Source organism: Pseudopipra pipra, chromosome 7, assembly GCF_036250125.1.
Source record: "Pseudopipra pipra isolate bDixPip1 chromosome 7, bDixPip1.hap1, whole genome shotgun sequence".
Lineage (NCBI taxonomy): Eukaryota > Metazoa > Chordata > Aves > Passeriformes > Pipridae > Pseudopipra > Pseudopipra pipra.
In genome coordinates, this window is record NC_087555.1 from 559,320 (window position 1) to 576,570 (window position 17,251).

At 39.7% G+C, this 17,251-nt stretch overlaps 1 protein-coding gene across 1 annotated transcript in view; it reads left to right on the forward strand.

The window, feature by feature from the left end:
- COL5A2 (collagen type V alpha 2 chain) overlaps positions 1-17,251 on the forward strand; it is a 102,151-nt gene that overhangs the window by 35,753 nt on the left and 49,147 nt on the right. The window contains exons 2-3 of the mRNA XM_064660144.1: positions 14,548-14,772; positions 16,278-16,291. Of these exons, the coding sequence (XP_064516214.1) occupies positions 14,548-14,772; positions 16,278-16,291 (239 nt within the window). The remainder of the gene's footprint in view (positions 1-14,547; positions 14,773-16,277; positions 16,292-17,251) is intronic.

Consider the following 17,251-nt stretch of genomic DNA (forward strand, 5'->3'; position numbering starts at 1 on the left):
TTTACTTTTTACATAGGTCTTAAAAATCATTCATTTTCAATAGATAGAATTAGTGAAAATGCATGAAATTATTCCAGATAATCATCAGTTCTAGTTCAAAGCAGTTAAATATTTTTGGAAAGGACAAAGCTGAATTAATGTTTTCCAAAACATATCTGAATGTAATTTGTTAACTTGGGGCTTGTTTCAGCCGTAATGAAATCTGTGTTGGCTTATCCATCAGATGAGATTTTTATTTTATTTAGGACCTAACCTTTCCATCTCTCACAAACAGCTCTCTTCTCTGTGTTATTTTCAGTTTCTAACAGCTCTGTCGGCGAAGTCACTGCAGGTTACTCCTGAAATTGTGTCTTTCTAGTTGAGGTAGAAATGTTGCCTGCCAGCTGGAAACTGCTGGAAACAGGGAGGCCTTTTAGGGAAATGTTGACAGAACTTTATCTATAGCATAGCCGTGTAAACCATCTGTTTCCAATAAGGTGGTTTTTATCTTTTCTTGTCAAACTTATCAGCATGAAAATATTTTGCTCTCTTCTTCAATATACAGGAGTGCAGTTACAGACATGATAAGAATGAGCTCTATGAAGGATGGTTTTCCCTTTTGATACTATGAAGGTTAAGATATCAATTTATGCATGTTTATTTCACTGCCAGAGGCAAAAAGTTACATTCCCTTTATGTTCTCCCAGCTCTTCAGTTTTCGTAGTTCTTCAGGGAAACAACACAGAGAACCACACTTAGACATGTACCTCATTCTGCAGCTTTTAAAATTGCTACATATCCACTTGTTTAAAAAATGGTGCAGCAGGTGACAGTGCTGAAGGGCTGTTATAAACAGTAGGAAGATCTGTCAGCAATAATGCTGATCCATTAACTTCAGTGCCACGGTACCTGTTCACACAAATTGAGGGTGAGGTTCTCTGCACTAAGTCTGTGAAAATTTGGTTTTCTCTTTTGCTCATTTAGTGCAGTTCTGTCCATTGTCTTTATCATGTGTAAGAGTAAGATTCAACAGGTATATGTTAGGAGACTACAGGCCTTGAAGGATTTTGATTTAAACTTTGAATAAAAGTGAATAAAAGCAGAGAAGAATTTATCCATATGATGCTGCCGACTCGGTGCTGAAGGCCTGCTGAAGGTATTCAAGAAGTCTTGTGGGTGGCCTATGAGTATAAAATAAACCCGTTTTATTACATGCATCTAGTTTATGTTGCAACATTACTGAAAGCTTGAACTCTCACATGAATTTTTGAAGAGAGCCAGGCAGCAAAGCACTCTCCTGAGGAGATGTGTGGGTTGTGCTTTGGAGCTCCACTGTTGGACACTCCTTCCTGAGAGCACTCTGTCTGTTTTATGCACTGGTGTGCTTCTTTAACAGCTGAAATAGTCACTTCTTATGTCCTGCAGAGCATTTTATTTGATTATAACAACCCTTTAATGAATTTGATTCTGGGTATGAGCCTGCTAACCCGGTAGGATTAGTAATATTTTAAAAATAATATAATGATGAAATATTTAGCCTTATTTGCACAAAAGATTGTTGGGGGTAGCTGCATGAGGCTATGTTAGCACAGGTCGCTGGTGAAGCAGGAGTTAGGGAGGAAGGGCACTGGCAATATTGCATTTCTTCACTAGTGTGAGTAAATTTAGCAACAGGACATTGCATTCCGGAAATTGTCACAGACTTCTAGTGTACTCTGTGGACAGATGCCAACTATTTCTAATTATCTGGGAATTGTCCTAGAACAGTGATAGATGCCTACGTGAAAAACAGGTGCTGATCAAGGGATTGAAAGTAAAAATCTTAAGCAGGTGTAAACTGGAGAAAATTCAGTTTACTCATGGTTACTGGCTTCTCAGAGCTGTGGCTCTTTCAATCAGCTGTGACCACCACACCATATTTCCAGCCTTCTTCTTTAAGTGTAAGAAATATGAGTATCTTTGGTGGTGCTTGTGGTGATTGCAATGCTCTGAAGGAGCTACAATATTAGAGTTGGTTTAAAAACTGTGTTACATCTGAAGTATAAGATCCCTAATTGATTAACTGAATTTCAGTGGGCGGATAGAACAAAACATCCTAATTTGCACACAGATGTTCCAGTCTTGCTTTACTCAGAAATGTGAGTAGTGACCCAGGCAATAAAGCCACCTCTTTAAGTTCTTGAACATAAATATCCTACAGGCTTTGAAGAACCAGGATAATGATCTTGCTTCTGTCCTTTGATCATAACAAGCATCGGACTTTACTGTTGTTACTGAGAGGGTGTTTTCCAACATATTCAATACTTTGCTGAACTGGATTCCTATTTCTAAACAGGTAGTAAAAGAATGGCAAATGCTTGTCTGTTTGAGGTAGTGTGCATTACTTATTGCTCTGGAGTTACTGATGCTTTTAAAATTTTATCAAGCAGTTCTTGAATGGGAAACTGTACTGTTAAGGTATCTTCTTGATGTGACTCTCAGAGGTGGAAGGTGGTGAAGTAAAGGAAAGATATGCTTTTTCCTCAGGGAAACGGTTTCAGAGGAAGAATTTGGGGTTTAGAGAAAGATAAAGTGGAAGGGTTTTTTGGTTCAGAAAATGAAATTACATAGGAACCTAAAAATATAGGAAATGAAGGCGCTTTTTGAGGAAAAGTTAAGACCTTGAAAGACCCAGATGAGCTTGTGATAAGCTGGAGTTTATCTGAACCAAGCAAAGCATCATTTGAGCTTCTCCAGGGAGTGATTTGAAAAATATTGAAGAGATGCGGTGAATGGACTTGCGTTTGTATCCAAACTGCTTCTTCAGTCATAGGATGTTTTTTCAGTGCAAAATCTCAATAATTCCATGTTCAAGTAGAGCCCACCCTAAAGTGAACCTTTATGTCTTTTATGAAAAGTCCTAAATTGCGCTGTTCAAAGAAGTAATTATGCTGTTATTACTTGTTGCTTGTTTTGCTTTGTCTTAAATACTGTGTGAAAATGTGATTTGGGATACATTTCCGGTACCACAAATAATCACTGCATTAGAGACAGAAAACCTATACTGATGGTGTTTATAAGGAATTGGTGTGTTGCATCATGAAATTTCAGTGCATCTAAATGTAACACAATAATGCTTTGCATGGGATTAAAGCCCACTGACATTAATAGGTGCCTTTTGATGCCGGGGGCTCCATCACTAAAGGCTTATTATTTAAAAGCAATGAAGGCTTCAATGAAAAAACAAAGTCCTTTGTTTCTCAGCTGGGTGTGTGCTACTATCATGTAATTTTGTAGATAGGTGAAATAAGACACATACTTTCACTGTTAAACTGAGTCCAAGGTGATGTGAAGGATTCCTGGCTTCCAGCTGGTGATTTCCACTTCAAAGACCAAGCCAGGTTTGGTCACTTTAGAGCCCAATTTTATGTCAGGGCTCCCTGAGTTGTTTGTACAGATTTCTGAGTGCAAGTGAAGGACCAAGTATTGATACCAACAATGGGGTACAGTCACACTAGAGTGCCCACATACTCTGAATTGTTCCCTAAAAGTGATCTCAAGTCTAACATCTAATCCCTTAAGCATGGGTGCTTCTTTCAACCACACAGAGATTTTCATTCTTTTATAGAAATGCTGCTTATTTTCTTTTTTTGGATTCTATGCATTTAAATGCACCTGGTTGCAGCTCCTAGCTCTGCTTTGAGAGTTAACTGGTGCAACAAGTTGTCTGTATTTGTAGTGCTTTGCTTTGGAAGAAAACGTTCTTGTAACTTGGATGCTGCCTCCCTGGGATTTTAAGGGCTCATCTCAAAGAAACAATAGTAAGATAAAATTAAAAAGATCTGAAAAATGATAAAGTAGTTTTGAAAGGAGGAACTGAGGGAAATACAAAGTAGATTAAGTTCAAAGCAAACAGTAGCTGGAGGTGATGATGGCTGGTTTGTTTTAAACTACGCAGCCCTACTTGAATTTTAATTTATTCCAAACCTTTTTAGTATGGACTATTTGCCTGAAAAAAGTTCATAATGTTTCCTCCCTGAAGTATGGAAAGATATACAATGAATAAGAGCAAGAGAGCCTACAGGAAAGCCTTTCATTTCCTCTGTCCCAGAAACCATAATCCTGCAGGACAGCAAAGTAATGGCTGGTATGTGTCTTTTTAAAGGACATTTATCAAGTTATGCATCTAAATGACAGGGTGGATAGGATTCACTCTTTGCTGACCTTTTCTTTTTTGTTCTTTTTAACATTTGGTGGGGATTTTTTATGCTCATTTTCTGTATGTATGGACCAAGAACTGGGACAATACCAAAGTATAATACAGTAACAGAGAGAGTCTCCAGATGGGCAAAGATAACTCTAGTTACTCTTTCACACTGGATTTTTCCTAAAAAGTTAATGTAGCCATTTCCCACTGTTGCATAAAGACAAAATAAGAAACGGTTGGTTTTTTTTAAACTTCCTTCTTAAATTTAATGAAGTTATACAGCATTCTGAAAATGGAGTAAAGACATTCTTCACCTGACCTAAATCTTCTCTTCCTCTACTAGGATTTAAAGTATGTTGGTCTGCAAATGCAAGTCTTCTTGAAGACATCCTGGAAGTTGCAGTTTGCAACCACCAGCCTGTGCTGGAGAGAAAGCCGCTTATAAATAGCTGGCTTTTCCCAAGCCGGCCTTGATGAGTTGGGGCAACCTAAATAAAGGTCTCATGACTCAGAAATGATGAAAAAGATGGAATTGGGTCAGGTCAATGAAAACGTTTTTCCTCAGCTTGACTTGGATGTTTATTACAAGGCTTTTATTGGTGTGAAGTTCTCTTTAGCAAATCCCAATGGGTTTTTTTTTTGACTGAAATAGGTAATTTCAAACATCCTGAGAATGAAAGAAAAGGTTTTCAATTATGTACCTAATAAAACTACCTTCCTCGGTATTTCAATAACGTTATGTTCTCCAAGAAAAATACCCCACATTGTAGAAAAATTCTTGGCCAATGCTAATTGTATTGCTTTTATATTCAGTCTCAAGGATTTTTTCATCCCAAACCTTTATTAAAATGAACTCAGCCCTACTCTCTTGTTACTTACTGACATTGTTACTTTTTTGCACTGAAAGAAAGAAACTGCTTGTTCCTCCTATATCTGTAAGTAATAAATAACTTTAACTCTCTCTTGAGCATGACACACATCTAAATCACTGTCTCTTCCTCGTGTATGTATGTCTGATTGATTTCAGATTGTGCTTAAAAACTAGGCTGCTCATTTATACCCCTCCTCCCTGATACTGTGCAGAAAGCAGCCAGGATGTCCTGAGGGCTGCCAAAGCCTGTTCCATGTCATCTTGAAACCAGAAGTTGCTGACTGAGCTGTCTGAACTGTGGTAAAGGTAATGGTGGCAGAAAAGAAACAGGGGCTTTGTTCCTGACATTTTTGCAGACTTTTTTTGCTTACCATTCTCCCTTTTTTATTTCTCAGAGGCCTGGAATTTCAGCAAATGAATAGCTTTGCTGTACAAACAGCATATTATGAGTATAGTTTTCTAGCAATACCTTCCTGCTCCACCCAAGCACTGGGTAGTTTTCACTTCTGTTTGAAAGGCTGAGCCTGTTGGAATGCAAGGATTTTTAATTATGGAATTGAATTTTCTTGCTAATTACAAATCTTTATTTTTAGTTGAAATGGAGGGTGATATTAGCCAGCAAGGATACATTTAGGGGATTACATGAGTCCACTTTGTAAACCACAATGCAGGAAAGCTTTGTGGAAAAAACAGTGTGTAATGGCAGGTTTCTACTGAACTTTGATGTGTATAGCTTCAAAGAATGAGGATGCTTGGGCAGCAGCGTGTTTCTCTTAGATGTAACAAGAAAAGATATTCATACACATTTTGTCTGACTTCAAAAGAGCTAAATCCTACAAAACAAGGAAGGCAAACCTGTTATTTTGCAGTGCATTGTTATTTTACCAGTTAGACTCCTGGGTGTTATAGCATGTGTGAAACTGGAATAGTGAAACTTGTAAGATTTTGAATAGATGGGTGCAGAGAAGAGCAGACTGCAGTTAGGGGCTATTTATTTAATAAATTTGCCCTTTGCCATTGAATTGGTTAAATCTGATTGCCTTCTACAATGAGATGATTGGCTTGGGACACAAGTGAAGACAGTGGATGCTGTTTAACTTTGGTTAAGTAACATTTTTGATGCCATCTCCCATAGCATCCATAGGCAAATTGGGGAAGTATTCAGTCCTATATTCAGGATAGGGCTGAATGAGTGGATAACAAGGGCAATGAAAAGCTGGTGGGACTAGTGAGTTCCAAGAGTAACAGCTGGCACTTCAGAGTCCAGCTGGTGGCTGCATCATGGTGACATTCCTCGAGGATCAGTGCTGGGAACATCAATAAATGCTTATTTTAGAACCTGGCTGACACAGTAAAACTTTACCCTGCATGGCTTGTTCCTCGGGCAATGGTTTCTGGTTGACTGGACAGCCCAGACGGTTTCTTGGGAATCGCTGATGGATTTACCACGGGAATCCAAAGGGACTGTGAGTGGAAACTTTGTCTTGATGATCCTGACACAGGAAGCAGCTGAGAGAATTTTCTTCACAGCCAAAATGCTTTACTTTTTCCTAATGCACAGCAGTCCAAGATTGGATTTTGGAAAGACCAAAATCAAACATCCATGGATTCTGGAACAGTAAGCCAAGATACACTGTAGAAGAATATTAAATTTTCATTGTAATCTTGCTATTTTAGACTTAAGTTTAAATATGTTAGGAGCAGTTCTCTATGTCCTGATCAGATTGGCTTTAATGTGCAGTAGCAGCAGGTTGGGCAGAATTCCCACTGTTTGGGTTTGTTTGCTTCCAGAATGACACCTCTTACATTTTAGAAAATGTGCTAATTGCAGGTTTAGTTCTGTTTTAATTTTAAAGATAATGCCTGTATTGCTGAACCTGTGAGTGTTCAGCAGTGCTGAGCCCACCCCTACCTCCACTGATTGAAATGCTCCTGCTACATGTTCTCTTTGTAAGCTCCCTGCCATAAGAATCTGATGTTTCTGTGGGACCAGCCTGCTTTCGTGTGAATGAAGTGATTCCACTTAAAAATGTCATCCTGGAGTCAAGACTGTGCTCCAATATTTTGCTTAGAAAAACAAATGATCTCTGTTGCCTCAAGCCTCTTTTGAAATAATAGAAGATAATAACTGGCCATGATAAGCACTTTATTTAGGCTTTTTCAGCACTGAGTCAGGAAGAAAGTTGTGGTACAGGCAGCAATAGCTGAACTGACCTCACCCTGACAACCTTGTATGACAAAGTCCAAGCAGGGCACTTGTGGCTGTGTGGGCTCCAACAGGGACCAGGCACCCTGTTACTGGCTTCAGCTTTTGGCTGATTTGCTCCAACTGCTGAAATCTGCAATAGTGTTTTCTCAGGCATGCCCTGAATGCCTCCCCGTTGCAGTCTCTGTGCAGCCTTAGACATTTGGAAGTAATTTTATTTCCCACTGTATGCTTGAGGCTTGACTGCTGTCATCTGAGAGTATTTGAGCAACCACTGCTGGCAGATCAGGCTCTTCAAACTCCCTCCTTCACCCTATTCTCCTGCAGGCACCAAGCGATGTGTCCAGCCATTCACTTGGGTTCTACTTGAAAAAAAAGAGAAAAAGAAAGTAAACATGTTTACATCCAACTTCCTTCATGAGATAACTCCAGTGAGTTGGTTTAACTAAATGCTCTTGAGATAGGTAGATCCCAGACTGTGGAGTAACCAACAGCAAAGGACCAGTCCAATCAATCTTTGAGCAAAGTGTTGCTGCTGCACAATTCCCTGCCCTGCCTGGGATGTTTACAAGGGTTGAGACTCGTTCAGCAGCTCAGGAACAGTGAGGTTAAGATGCAGATACACACCAGATGCTCTTAGGGAATTGAACAGTATAATAAACATTGGTTAGTGCTGTGGGACCAGCAAGAGAAATCCTTTTTACTGGAAGGGATCCCACTATATTCTGCCTTTGGGTACAGCATGTGTTGGATCTTGTAAAAAAACATTCTTCTTGATTGTTCTGTGTTGGAAATGAAATTTATCCATAAAAAGGCAAGGAAAACTTCTATTCTTACTGATGGAGACATAAATCTGTGAACTTGAGAGCTGGGGAAATAGGGACCACCCCCAAACCAAATGTAAGGTAGCATTGATTCCATTCAGTTAAGGGAACAGTGGAGAAGCAGTTGCATACTTCAGATATTAATTTAAAATAATTTTGGAGGGGTTTTAACTGTATCCTAAGCATAGCTTTTTCCTATTCAGTTTTCCCCATTCAGCAAAATTTGAAATTACAATGCTGAGTGGAGAACACATTTATACATTTTGACACAATTTTCTGGAAGAAAAAACCCTGCAGTTGCCAGGTCACTTTACCTGAGAAATTACCTCTTCTCCTGAGTCAGGGTGTATTGTTCAGCTGTTGCTTTTTGCCTGTGGACTGGTGTTTAGAGCTCGGAGGCTGGGTTTTCTTGGTCGATGAATCTCAGAAGGTGAACCCCCTCCCCTCAGTGCCAGCCAGAAGCCACCAGCCAGGTGCAAAGTGTGTCTTTAGTAAGGCTTTTATGAACTGCCACAGCAATTTCAGCAATGAATTAAGTCTCTGCTTGGGAGCTGACTTGCACCTTGATACTTAGCAGTTTTTATTCATACTTAAAGTTATTCGTGGGCTCTGCAGGAAAACCAGTTGAGTCTGTAATTTTCCAGTCCTAAAATACATGTTTTAAAACCATCTGCATCACTTAAAATAACACTCTGGGACTTTTCTACTTCTGAAACAAGGCACAAAGAATTGCAGCTCCTTGTCTAGAGAGCTGACCTCCTCAATCACATTGATACTCATTTGGACTTAAGAGCATGCAATATCTTTTAATCTGTGGAATGCTTTTTAAAAAATCAACTTTCTCAACTTTGCAAATTGCCCTCTAGGTTTGTTTTTTTTTTTTTTTTTTTTGGTTTTTTTTTTTTTTTTAAGCAGGAATTCTGCAGGATGGATTAAACCCCCCTACCTCTTTTCCTGAGAAAAAGTTCTGATGAAACCTGTTTTCCTACAGGTTTGTAGTCTAAACTGTGTGCCTGTGTGCATTCCCAAAGGGATTTGTTATTATCCAGTTGTTTTACAAGGGAGCATTGGTAGGGCACTAACTTGGAATTCTCTTCCTAGCTTTCTGAGTGCACAAAATTGGCAAAGCTGTGCATCAGTTTGGTCTTTTATTAGTCAGGAATTCCAGGTTCATCCTTATGTATATAACTGTAAAGTATTTATGTGAACTCTGTGTGTTAATAACTATAAACAAGAATTGTTTCTGTGTAACAAATGCAAAATATATTTTGTATTTGTCAACACTCCTGAAAACTATCTGTTTTTCAAAGTAATTGGTGTTTACATTACAATTTGCAAGGTACAATAATTAGGATAATACTTTATTTAGTACGACCCCAAAAAAAGTTACCAAAAGATAAACAAAACAGGCAGTCTGGTTCTTATTGGAGTAAATGAGAGGCTTTTTCCATTGATTTGAAGGGAATTGGATCAAACCCTACATTTGTTGTGGCAGGCTGACAGTCAAACATTATTAACACCAAGCTCCTCTTGTCCCTGCCTTGGCAGTCTGTACACATGCACAACAGCACATCTACAGAATGGCTGTTAGCACTTATCATCTTTCACTTTTATTTACTTCTGCACCTCTGCTTTGTGAGTCAGCAGGCTTAAATTTTGCAATTCATGTCTTGAAACTATGCTTTTCATATTCTAGGTTTTTTGAGCTTAAAACCTGCTGTATCTGTGTAATCTTATATTTCCCTATTCTTTTGACAAGGTAGCGTGAGGATGACAAAGGGAAGATGAGATGAGCTCTATTTCATTAAAAATACCCCCATACCTCTTCTGTTCCAGTCTTTTTATGTTAAGCAATGCCAGAGCATTGGGGTTTGGTTACAGGATGCATCATGAGGTTACTCTTGGCAGAAGAAAGTCTAACACTGGCAGACTGTGCTTTCAGTACCAGTCCTCATCTTTTCTGCCTGTGTTAGGCTGTGTTCTCTCCTGCTGTAGGTCTGTCAGCCTTTAGGCTTCTTTAATTAGCACATTGGTAGGACTAATAAAAGTGGGATGAAATGGAGCTGCTTTGATGTCAAAACCTTTTCTTTCCTTTACCATTTCATCTATGAACCAAGGTTGCTCCTACACAAAACCTTTATATCTACATATATTCTTCCACCATATACCTGCCATCACCTCAGATGAGGTAGTGGTGCTTGACTGCTCCTGCTTTTTATGGTGCCATTTTCCTTCTTTCTTTTTGTTCTACCTGGTTCCATGCCCGGGCCTTATTTTCCTTTTTCATACACAAGATGCAAACCAGAAGTCAGTGAAAGAAATATGGGCACAGTAATGTGGAGTAAGTGACTTTAAACAGCAAACGAAGCAGCAGTAAATTTCCAGGTTTTGCTTTCAAAACAATGCATAGCTGGTGGTGAAAAATTGAAATGGCTTCATGTGCTGTCTTTTAAAACACTTGTCCTGTTGTTGGCTTGTTGAGGAGTGGAATTAACCTTGAGAGAGATTTACTTGAAATGAAGACGGGCTCAGCATAAACTGCCCGAAGCAGGGTGTGCCTTACGCATCTTGTATGTGCACAAACTTCTTTGACACTTGCTTGTGATGACTGATGGATGTTGACAGCCATCTAGTGGCTGGGATCCCGTATCACGTCCCCTGCCCCTCTCATCCCCCCGGTAATTAGTACATTTTCAGTGTTGACACCAAACTGAGCCTGGGAACGTCAGCGCCTGATATGATTTTTACTTCCAAGCTGTTGATATGTAGTCTCTGAGTCTGATGATCTAGTACATTAACTATAACTGACTCTTTGACTTCTGAGAAATTAGTTTCTTTGAAGTAAAACTGTTACACTGACATGACAATATATAGCAGAAAAAAATGGCGTTGTGCTTACAGTGCATTTCATTGAAATCCTCTTTCTGAAGGCTGGTTGTGAGAGCTCATGGATGAATGAGTCCTTAAATATATCATTGGGTATTTCTCCTACCTTGCCTTTCATATTTGCAGACTGCTTTGGAACTCAGTTTCTCCAGCTTCAATGGATTGGCAACCCTGTAAGTTCTTTAGTCAGTCCAATACTAATTAGAATTGTACTTTTTTTCTGTAAGAAAGGAATTGGTTAATGGGCTAGCAGATTCTTTTGCCGCATTAAGAATTTCCAAAGCTGCTTCTCAAGCCGTTCAACACATTGTTTTACAACTGCAGGGATAAAAAGAACGTGTGATACATAAAGAGGTTGTAAGTTGGTCTCTGTAATTAAAACAAACTTGCAAATATCCAAGCCAGAGAGGAAATGGTAGAACTAGTTCCTTTGCTGTCTTTGCCAATTTGGGTGTAGCTGGATAACATGTCTGCAGCTCAGGCCTGAGAGCAAAACATCAAAATGTACTTTTAAAATGAGTTGGCTTTGAAATAGCTGCTCTTGTCAGGTTACTGCCTCAGTGTGATGCAGGCACGGCAGAAAAGAAAACTAGAAGCACCAAAGGTAATCATAGAATATGCTGAGTTGGAAGGGACTCAGGATCACTGAGTCCAACCCCTAAAGCTGGATAATTAAAAGATGTAAAATCTTTGTAAAGATGTAAAAATATGAACATCGAAAGATGTAAAACTGCGTTTTCTGGCAGTGTAATGAGATATGTTTTTTTTTGGTTTTTTTTTTTTTTTTTTTTTTGTTTTGTTTTGTTTTGTTTTGTTTTGTTTTGTTTTGTTTGTTGGATTTGTTTGTTTGGTTTAGTTTTGGTTTGTTGTGGTTTTTTTTTTTGGTTGTGGGGTTTTTTTTGGCGGTGGTGTTTTTTTCATCGGCATATCTGCAATCTGATAGGGAAGCAGACTTCTTAGTATGCTTCCAGAAGCTGGTATGTGCTTTTTTCCCCTGCCTTTGTCTGCCTCCTTCCCAGCTGTTGAGCGGGACTCGGGCAGAAGCCAGTCCCCATCTGGCTCAGCTCTGGTTTGCCAAAGCGGTTGCTGTGTGTGGTTTATTTGAAGTTGTGACAGAACGCTGACTTTGGGCTCAATAACTTAGAAATTTCATTTATGCAAGCTGCTGCTCTTTTGAGCAGCACAGCGAGTTCTGAGGGTGATGTGTTAGTTAAAGGAGACACAGACCATATGCCAGACATCTGGGGGGGAAAGGCTGAGTGTGTCAGACAGCGTGTGATGTCATGCTCACAGGGGAGAAGGGAGGAGAGTGGTTTCCAAAATGTGATCTGCTGTTTGGAAAACGATTCTCACAGTGTCATAAATGGACTGTGCAGCAGTCTTGGTCGATGTCTTTACTTCACACTGAAAACATTTCCTCCTGAGCTTCTGCAAGCACCTCTTCTAGTCCTCCTGTCAGTTGGTGTGATAAAGTGACCGAAGAGGAGTCAACCTGGTGAAAGTTTCCATTTGAGTTTCTGTAAGAGGGCTGCAGAAGTTAGTGATGGCAGGCAACAGTTAATGACACATCTGCTCCAATTCTTCTTGACATTGACGGAGTAACTGGACTTGAGTTGAGGCACGAAACCGAAATTCCAAATCTGTTCATATTTATTACTTTGTAATTTTCTGTTTGCATCTGGTTTAAATTAGGGCAGAAAGGTATAGAACAGTGAAACTTTCATTGTGCTTAGAACTGTGAATTTTTACACTAGTAACAGATTTTCTTAAGAAAACAATGATTGTGATCTCTGACTAGGGAGTTGTGCTCTCTATATATAATTGACCCTATTCCCAGTCTTGTATCAGTTAGAAATTAGGCCTGATGGGGAATTTTCAGTAATGCATTTAACTGGATTGTCCAGTTTCAAAGACACTTTTGATAGGAAGGTTTCTGTGGTCAGATGGAGCTCCCACCCAGGTAGGATTAATCTTCTCTGCAGCATCTCAGGGGTCAGGAGAATAATTTTGGACTGTGAGTGACAGCTTTGCTGTGTGTGACTCAGAGAATGTCTTCACTGGGATTCTCGGTCTTCAAGTTGTTACACATTGTCTGGGGGCAGCCTGGGGACAGTTCATTGGTTTTGTGGGTGCTTGTGTTCCTTTAGAGGATGAAACATTCATTGAGACAAAATGAAAAAATCTATTTTTGCTGCTAGGGTTTTCTGTAAAACACCAGACACACAAGGAAAACTTAGAACTTGATTTTTGAATTCTTTCCCAGACACATTATAATTTTAGGAGAAGATACTGAGATATACTCATCTCATGATTAAAAAAAAAATCCATGATATTTAAAGTGTTTGCCTACAGACTAGGAAGAAAACAAAGGCATAGACTTAAGTACAGATAGAACAGTTCCCAAACAGGTGGTTAAGTCCCCTTAGATGCTGCCACCAGTCAAATGGGGAAATTTTTGGAATTTCTAGCTTGCAAAATGAACCCACAGAAGTTGTTTCAACTGGGTGACAGTAGACTGTTTGTAGAGGGGAGAGAAAAAACTATATTGAGTGGAATTCTAATTGATAAGTAAGAAATTTAATTCTAAATTGGAATTCAAGGAAAAGAAAGAAGTTAGTATTAAGACAAGAAAGAAAGTAAACCTTCTGTAATGGAACAGAGTAGGTTAAAAATTATGTATCCAACTTCAATAAAATAGAAGGAGCTCCACAGAAATGTGTGAATACGTACTTAGATGGGACATATGCACATAGTCTGTCCATGCTGATCCTACATAAATAGTGACATAGGATAGTCTTTCACATATAGATAAAATATTTAAGAGGCATTTTGCATGTAGTTAATATATATCCAGAGAAATATTTTGTGTGTGCTGGGGTGATCGTGTAGGTCCAGAGCAGCTGGATTATAAATGCTGAGCAAAACAAGTAACGTGGGGAGCCTCTTGTCACTCAGCTGGAGACAACGCAATAGGTATCCTTGCAGTGGGTGCTGCTGGGCCGGTGGACTGTGGCTGAAAGTCCTGTTTGGAAGATTTGATTCTCCATTCCCCAGTAATTAAACCTTGCCTATAAATGAGGTTTTTCTGTTTCAACCACTGCCACATCTGTTCAGCACTGTCCCAGGCCTGGCTGTGTAGGTCACCTGCAGCTGGGAGCAGGCAGCGTGTACCATTTCATGCAAAAGTCTCACAGGTCCTTCCCCCTGGTCAGATGTCTCCAACACCCTGTGCACAGCTCTGACACAGAGCAGGGAATTGGCAGGAGTTCCTTGGGGCAGAGTTAGTACCCCATGGAGCAGAATGACATCCAGAGACTCATGAGGCAAAGTTCATTTAGTACTGTGGGGGGACTGTGCTCTCCCTGGTGACTCTATTTTACTTCTTTCTGACCAAGAAATAAGGTGGTAAAATGAGAAAGGCTCGTGACTGATATTTAAAAGTCCTTAGTATCAACGTCAGCTATGTTGGTGGCCTGATTTCTCTGTGTATGTGATGCTGCTTCTCATCTCCAGGTGTGCCCTTTCCTTGTCCAGTCCTACTCCTTCGATTTCATGCTTGGAAAACATGTCGTGTGCTCTCTCTCCCCTGTCGCAGGAGAAGACGTTGATGAAATAGCCTGCACTCAGAATGGACAGATGTACCTGAACAGGGACATTTGGAAGCCCTCCCCGTGCCAAATTTGCGTCTGTGACAACGGAGCAATTCTTTGCGATGAAATCCAGTGTCAGGATCTGCTGGAGTGTGAGAACCCGCAGGTGCCCCCGGGAGAGTGCTGTCCTGTGTGTCCCCACACTGCACGTGACTTTGACCCCACCATTGGTGAGACTGCTTTCTAGTTTGCTTTTTTGAAAGGACAGAAAACCCAAAGAACTAGGGAACCTCATTGTATTGAAGTTTCTAATAGTATTTCCGTGGTGAAAGTTTAAATCTGGCAACAGTGGATACTTGATAGTTATCTTCCATCTTGGGTTGCACCAGAGCTGGTTCAGGAAACAGTTTTCTTCAGAATATGAATCTGAAATAAGCCCAAATGGTTTTACAGCTAAAAAGTTGATCTGAATTCCATCTTGATGTTTCAAGGAAGTCGAATTCTGGCTTCTTTTTGTGGTTCATCTGAAACTCAAAGATAAATATATTGACATAAATATATATAATAAACATATTACCATAAATATATATCATATACATAACTATATATATTAAGTGTAAATATATATCATATACATAACTATATATATTAAGTGTATTCTTTAATAAAATTCAGATGAACAAATGTATGTAGTGTAAAGTGTTTCTTCAAAGTGAAAACATGGATCCTATTGTGAGACATAAAAATAAAACGAGTGTGAAGTATTATTGATCCCCTGTTTGCATCCTGTCTGTTATATACCTTAAAGATTATGTCCTTTCCAGTCCATTTCTTCTTCCTGAAGAGACTTGAATAAAGCAACCCCCCCTCAATTTTCCTAAAAGAAAATTTCTTACCTTGCAATGAATGCCATATAATACAGTGTATTGAATTCTTAGAAATACATTCTATGTATAATAATTAATTTCCTCAGGAGATATAATTGCTGTTGATTAGCTTAATATAGAACAAAGTAGTGATAAAGACCAAAGTAGGGACTTATGTAATTGAGAAATGGAGCAGGATGTGGCGAGCATTATTAAATGGGCTGTGCACCCTGTTGTGTTTTGGGAGGCATTAGGCCAACACCAACAGAGTACACCCAGTAAATATAGAAGCAATGTGGATACATTCCCAAATTCCTTACTGTTATTCGAGGTATTGATAAAATATTCCTCTGAAGGATTTTTGTGGTCATGGGTGTGGCTGTATGGCTCTGAATGCAGGCACATGATACTGCAGGTGCTTTTTGAAAAAGAAAAGGTCAAAAATCCCTCTGTTAGCTCTGCTTTTTGAAAAATACCATGCAGTTTGTTGTGGATCCATCACCATTGCTTGTATTGGAGTCAGTAATAAAGCTTCCTTTGACTTCACTTTCAATCATTAGGCAGCATCTGACAATTCCCCACAAGATAAACTGGTTTCCCAATGTGACTTTTGTTATTCTGTGCAATGAGGAAAAAAAAGCTGAGAATCAGGGGCCATCATTGCAAACTGTTCTGATTCCTCACACCTGAACAAGGGAGTATGTGTGTCCCTGGGAACTTTCCCAGCTCCCTGTAGGCAATACACCATACTCTGTGCACCCCAGGATCAGGGATGGCTCTGCCTGCAACACTGCTCAGCTCTTACTGTGTTCTGTCTCTCAGAGTAAAAGCATTAATTTCCTCTTTTCTTCTTTTCTCCTTTTTCATAGGTAGAGGAAGAAAGGTAAGATTTCCTTCGCCTTCTTTTTTTTCTAACATATTACAGCTGTTGAAAGACTCTCTTGCATCTCTCTACAACTCCCTGAAAGGAGGTGGTAGCCAGGTGGGGGTTGGTCTCTTTTCCCAGGCAATGATCAGCAAGACAAGAGGGCTGGGTCTCAAGTTGTGCCAGGGGAGGTTTAGGTTAGATATTAGAAAGAATTTCTTTACAGAGAGGGTGGTCAGGCATTGGAATGGGCTGCCCAGGGAAGTGGTGGATTCTCTGTCCCTGGAGATTTTTAACAAGGGACTGGATGTGGCACTTGGTGCCATGGGCTGGGAACCACAGCGGTAGTGGATCAAGGGTTGGATTTGATGATCTCTGAGGTCCCTTCCAACTCAGCTGATTCTATGATCTCCTTGGAGCACACCATGAAAGATACATATATAAGCTCTGTTTGAAACAATTCTTTCTCTTGGTCTTCCTCAGTGGCTAGAGAGATTGCAGTCCACGTGGAAAAAACACTGTGATGCAGGCAAAAACTCTGATCTTAATATAGAGAATTCCCTGGCTGAAAATCCCTGCTGTCTACATCAAAGGAATTCCAGTTTGAGTGGTTTGGTGCTTTCACTTCCAGCCGTGCCACAGACTGAGGGAAGGGACCACGAGGTCATTGGATGCTGAACTATCAAAGCCTGCAGCTGGTTTTTGTGCCCAGGCTGAGCTGCCCAGTGGGCAGTAGGACAGTGTGTTCCTGCCCAGAGCCACGGTTCTGTGGGCAGCATCTCTCATCACGTGCAATTAAACAAATAGAAGATCTGTTCTTACAAAAGAAAGTAAAATGCATTCTGATAAATGAGCTTCTAAGATAGTAAACGACTACAATAAATAATTGAAATAATTTCTGGGCGATCACTAAAACTGAGTGCTCTCTATGTAGAGGTAGTTTATAAATGGATTTATTTATTTAAAATAATTTATAAA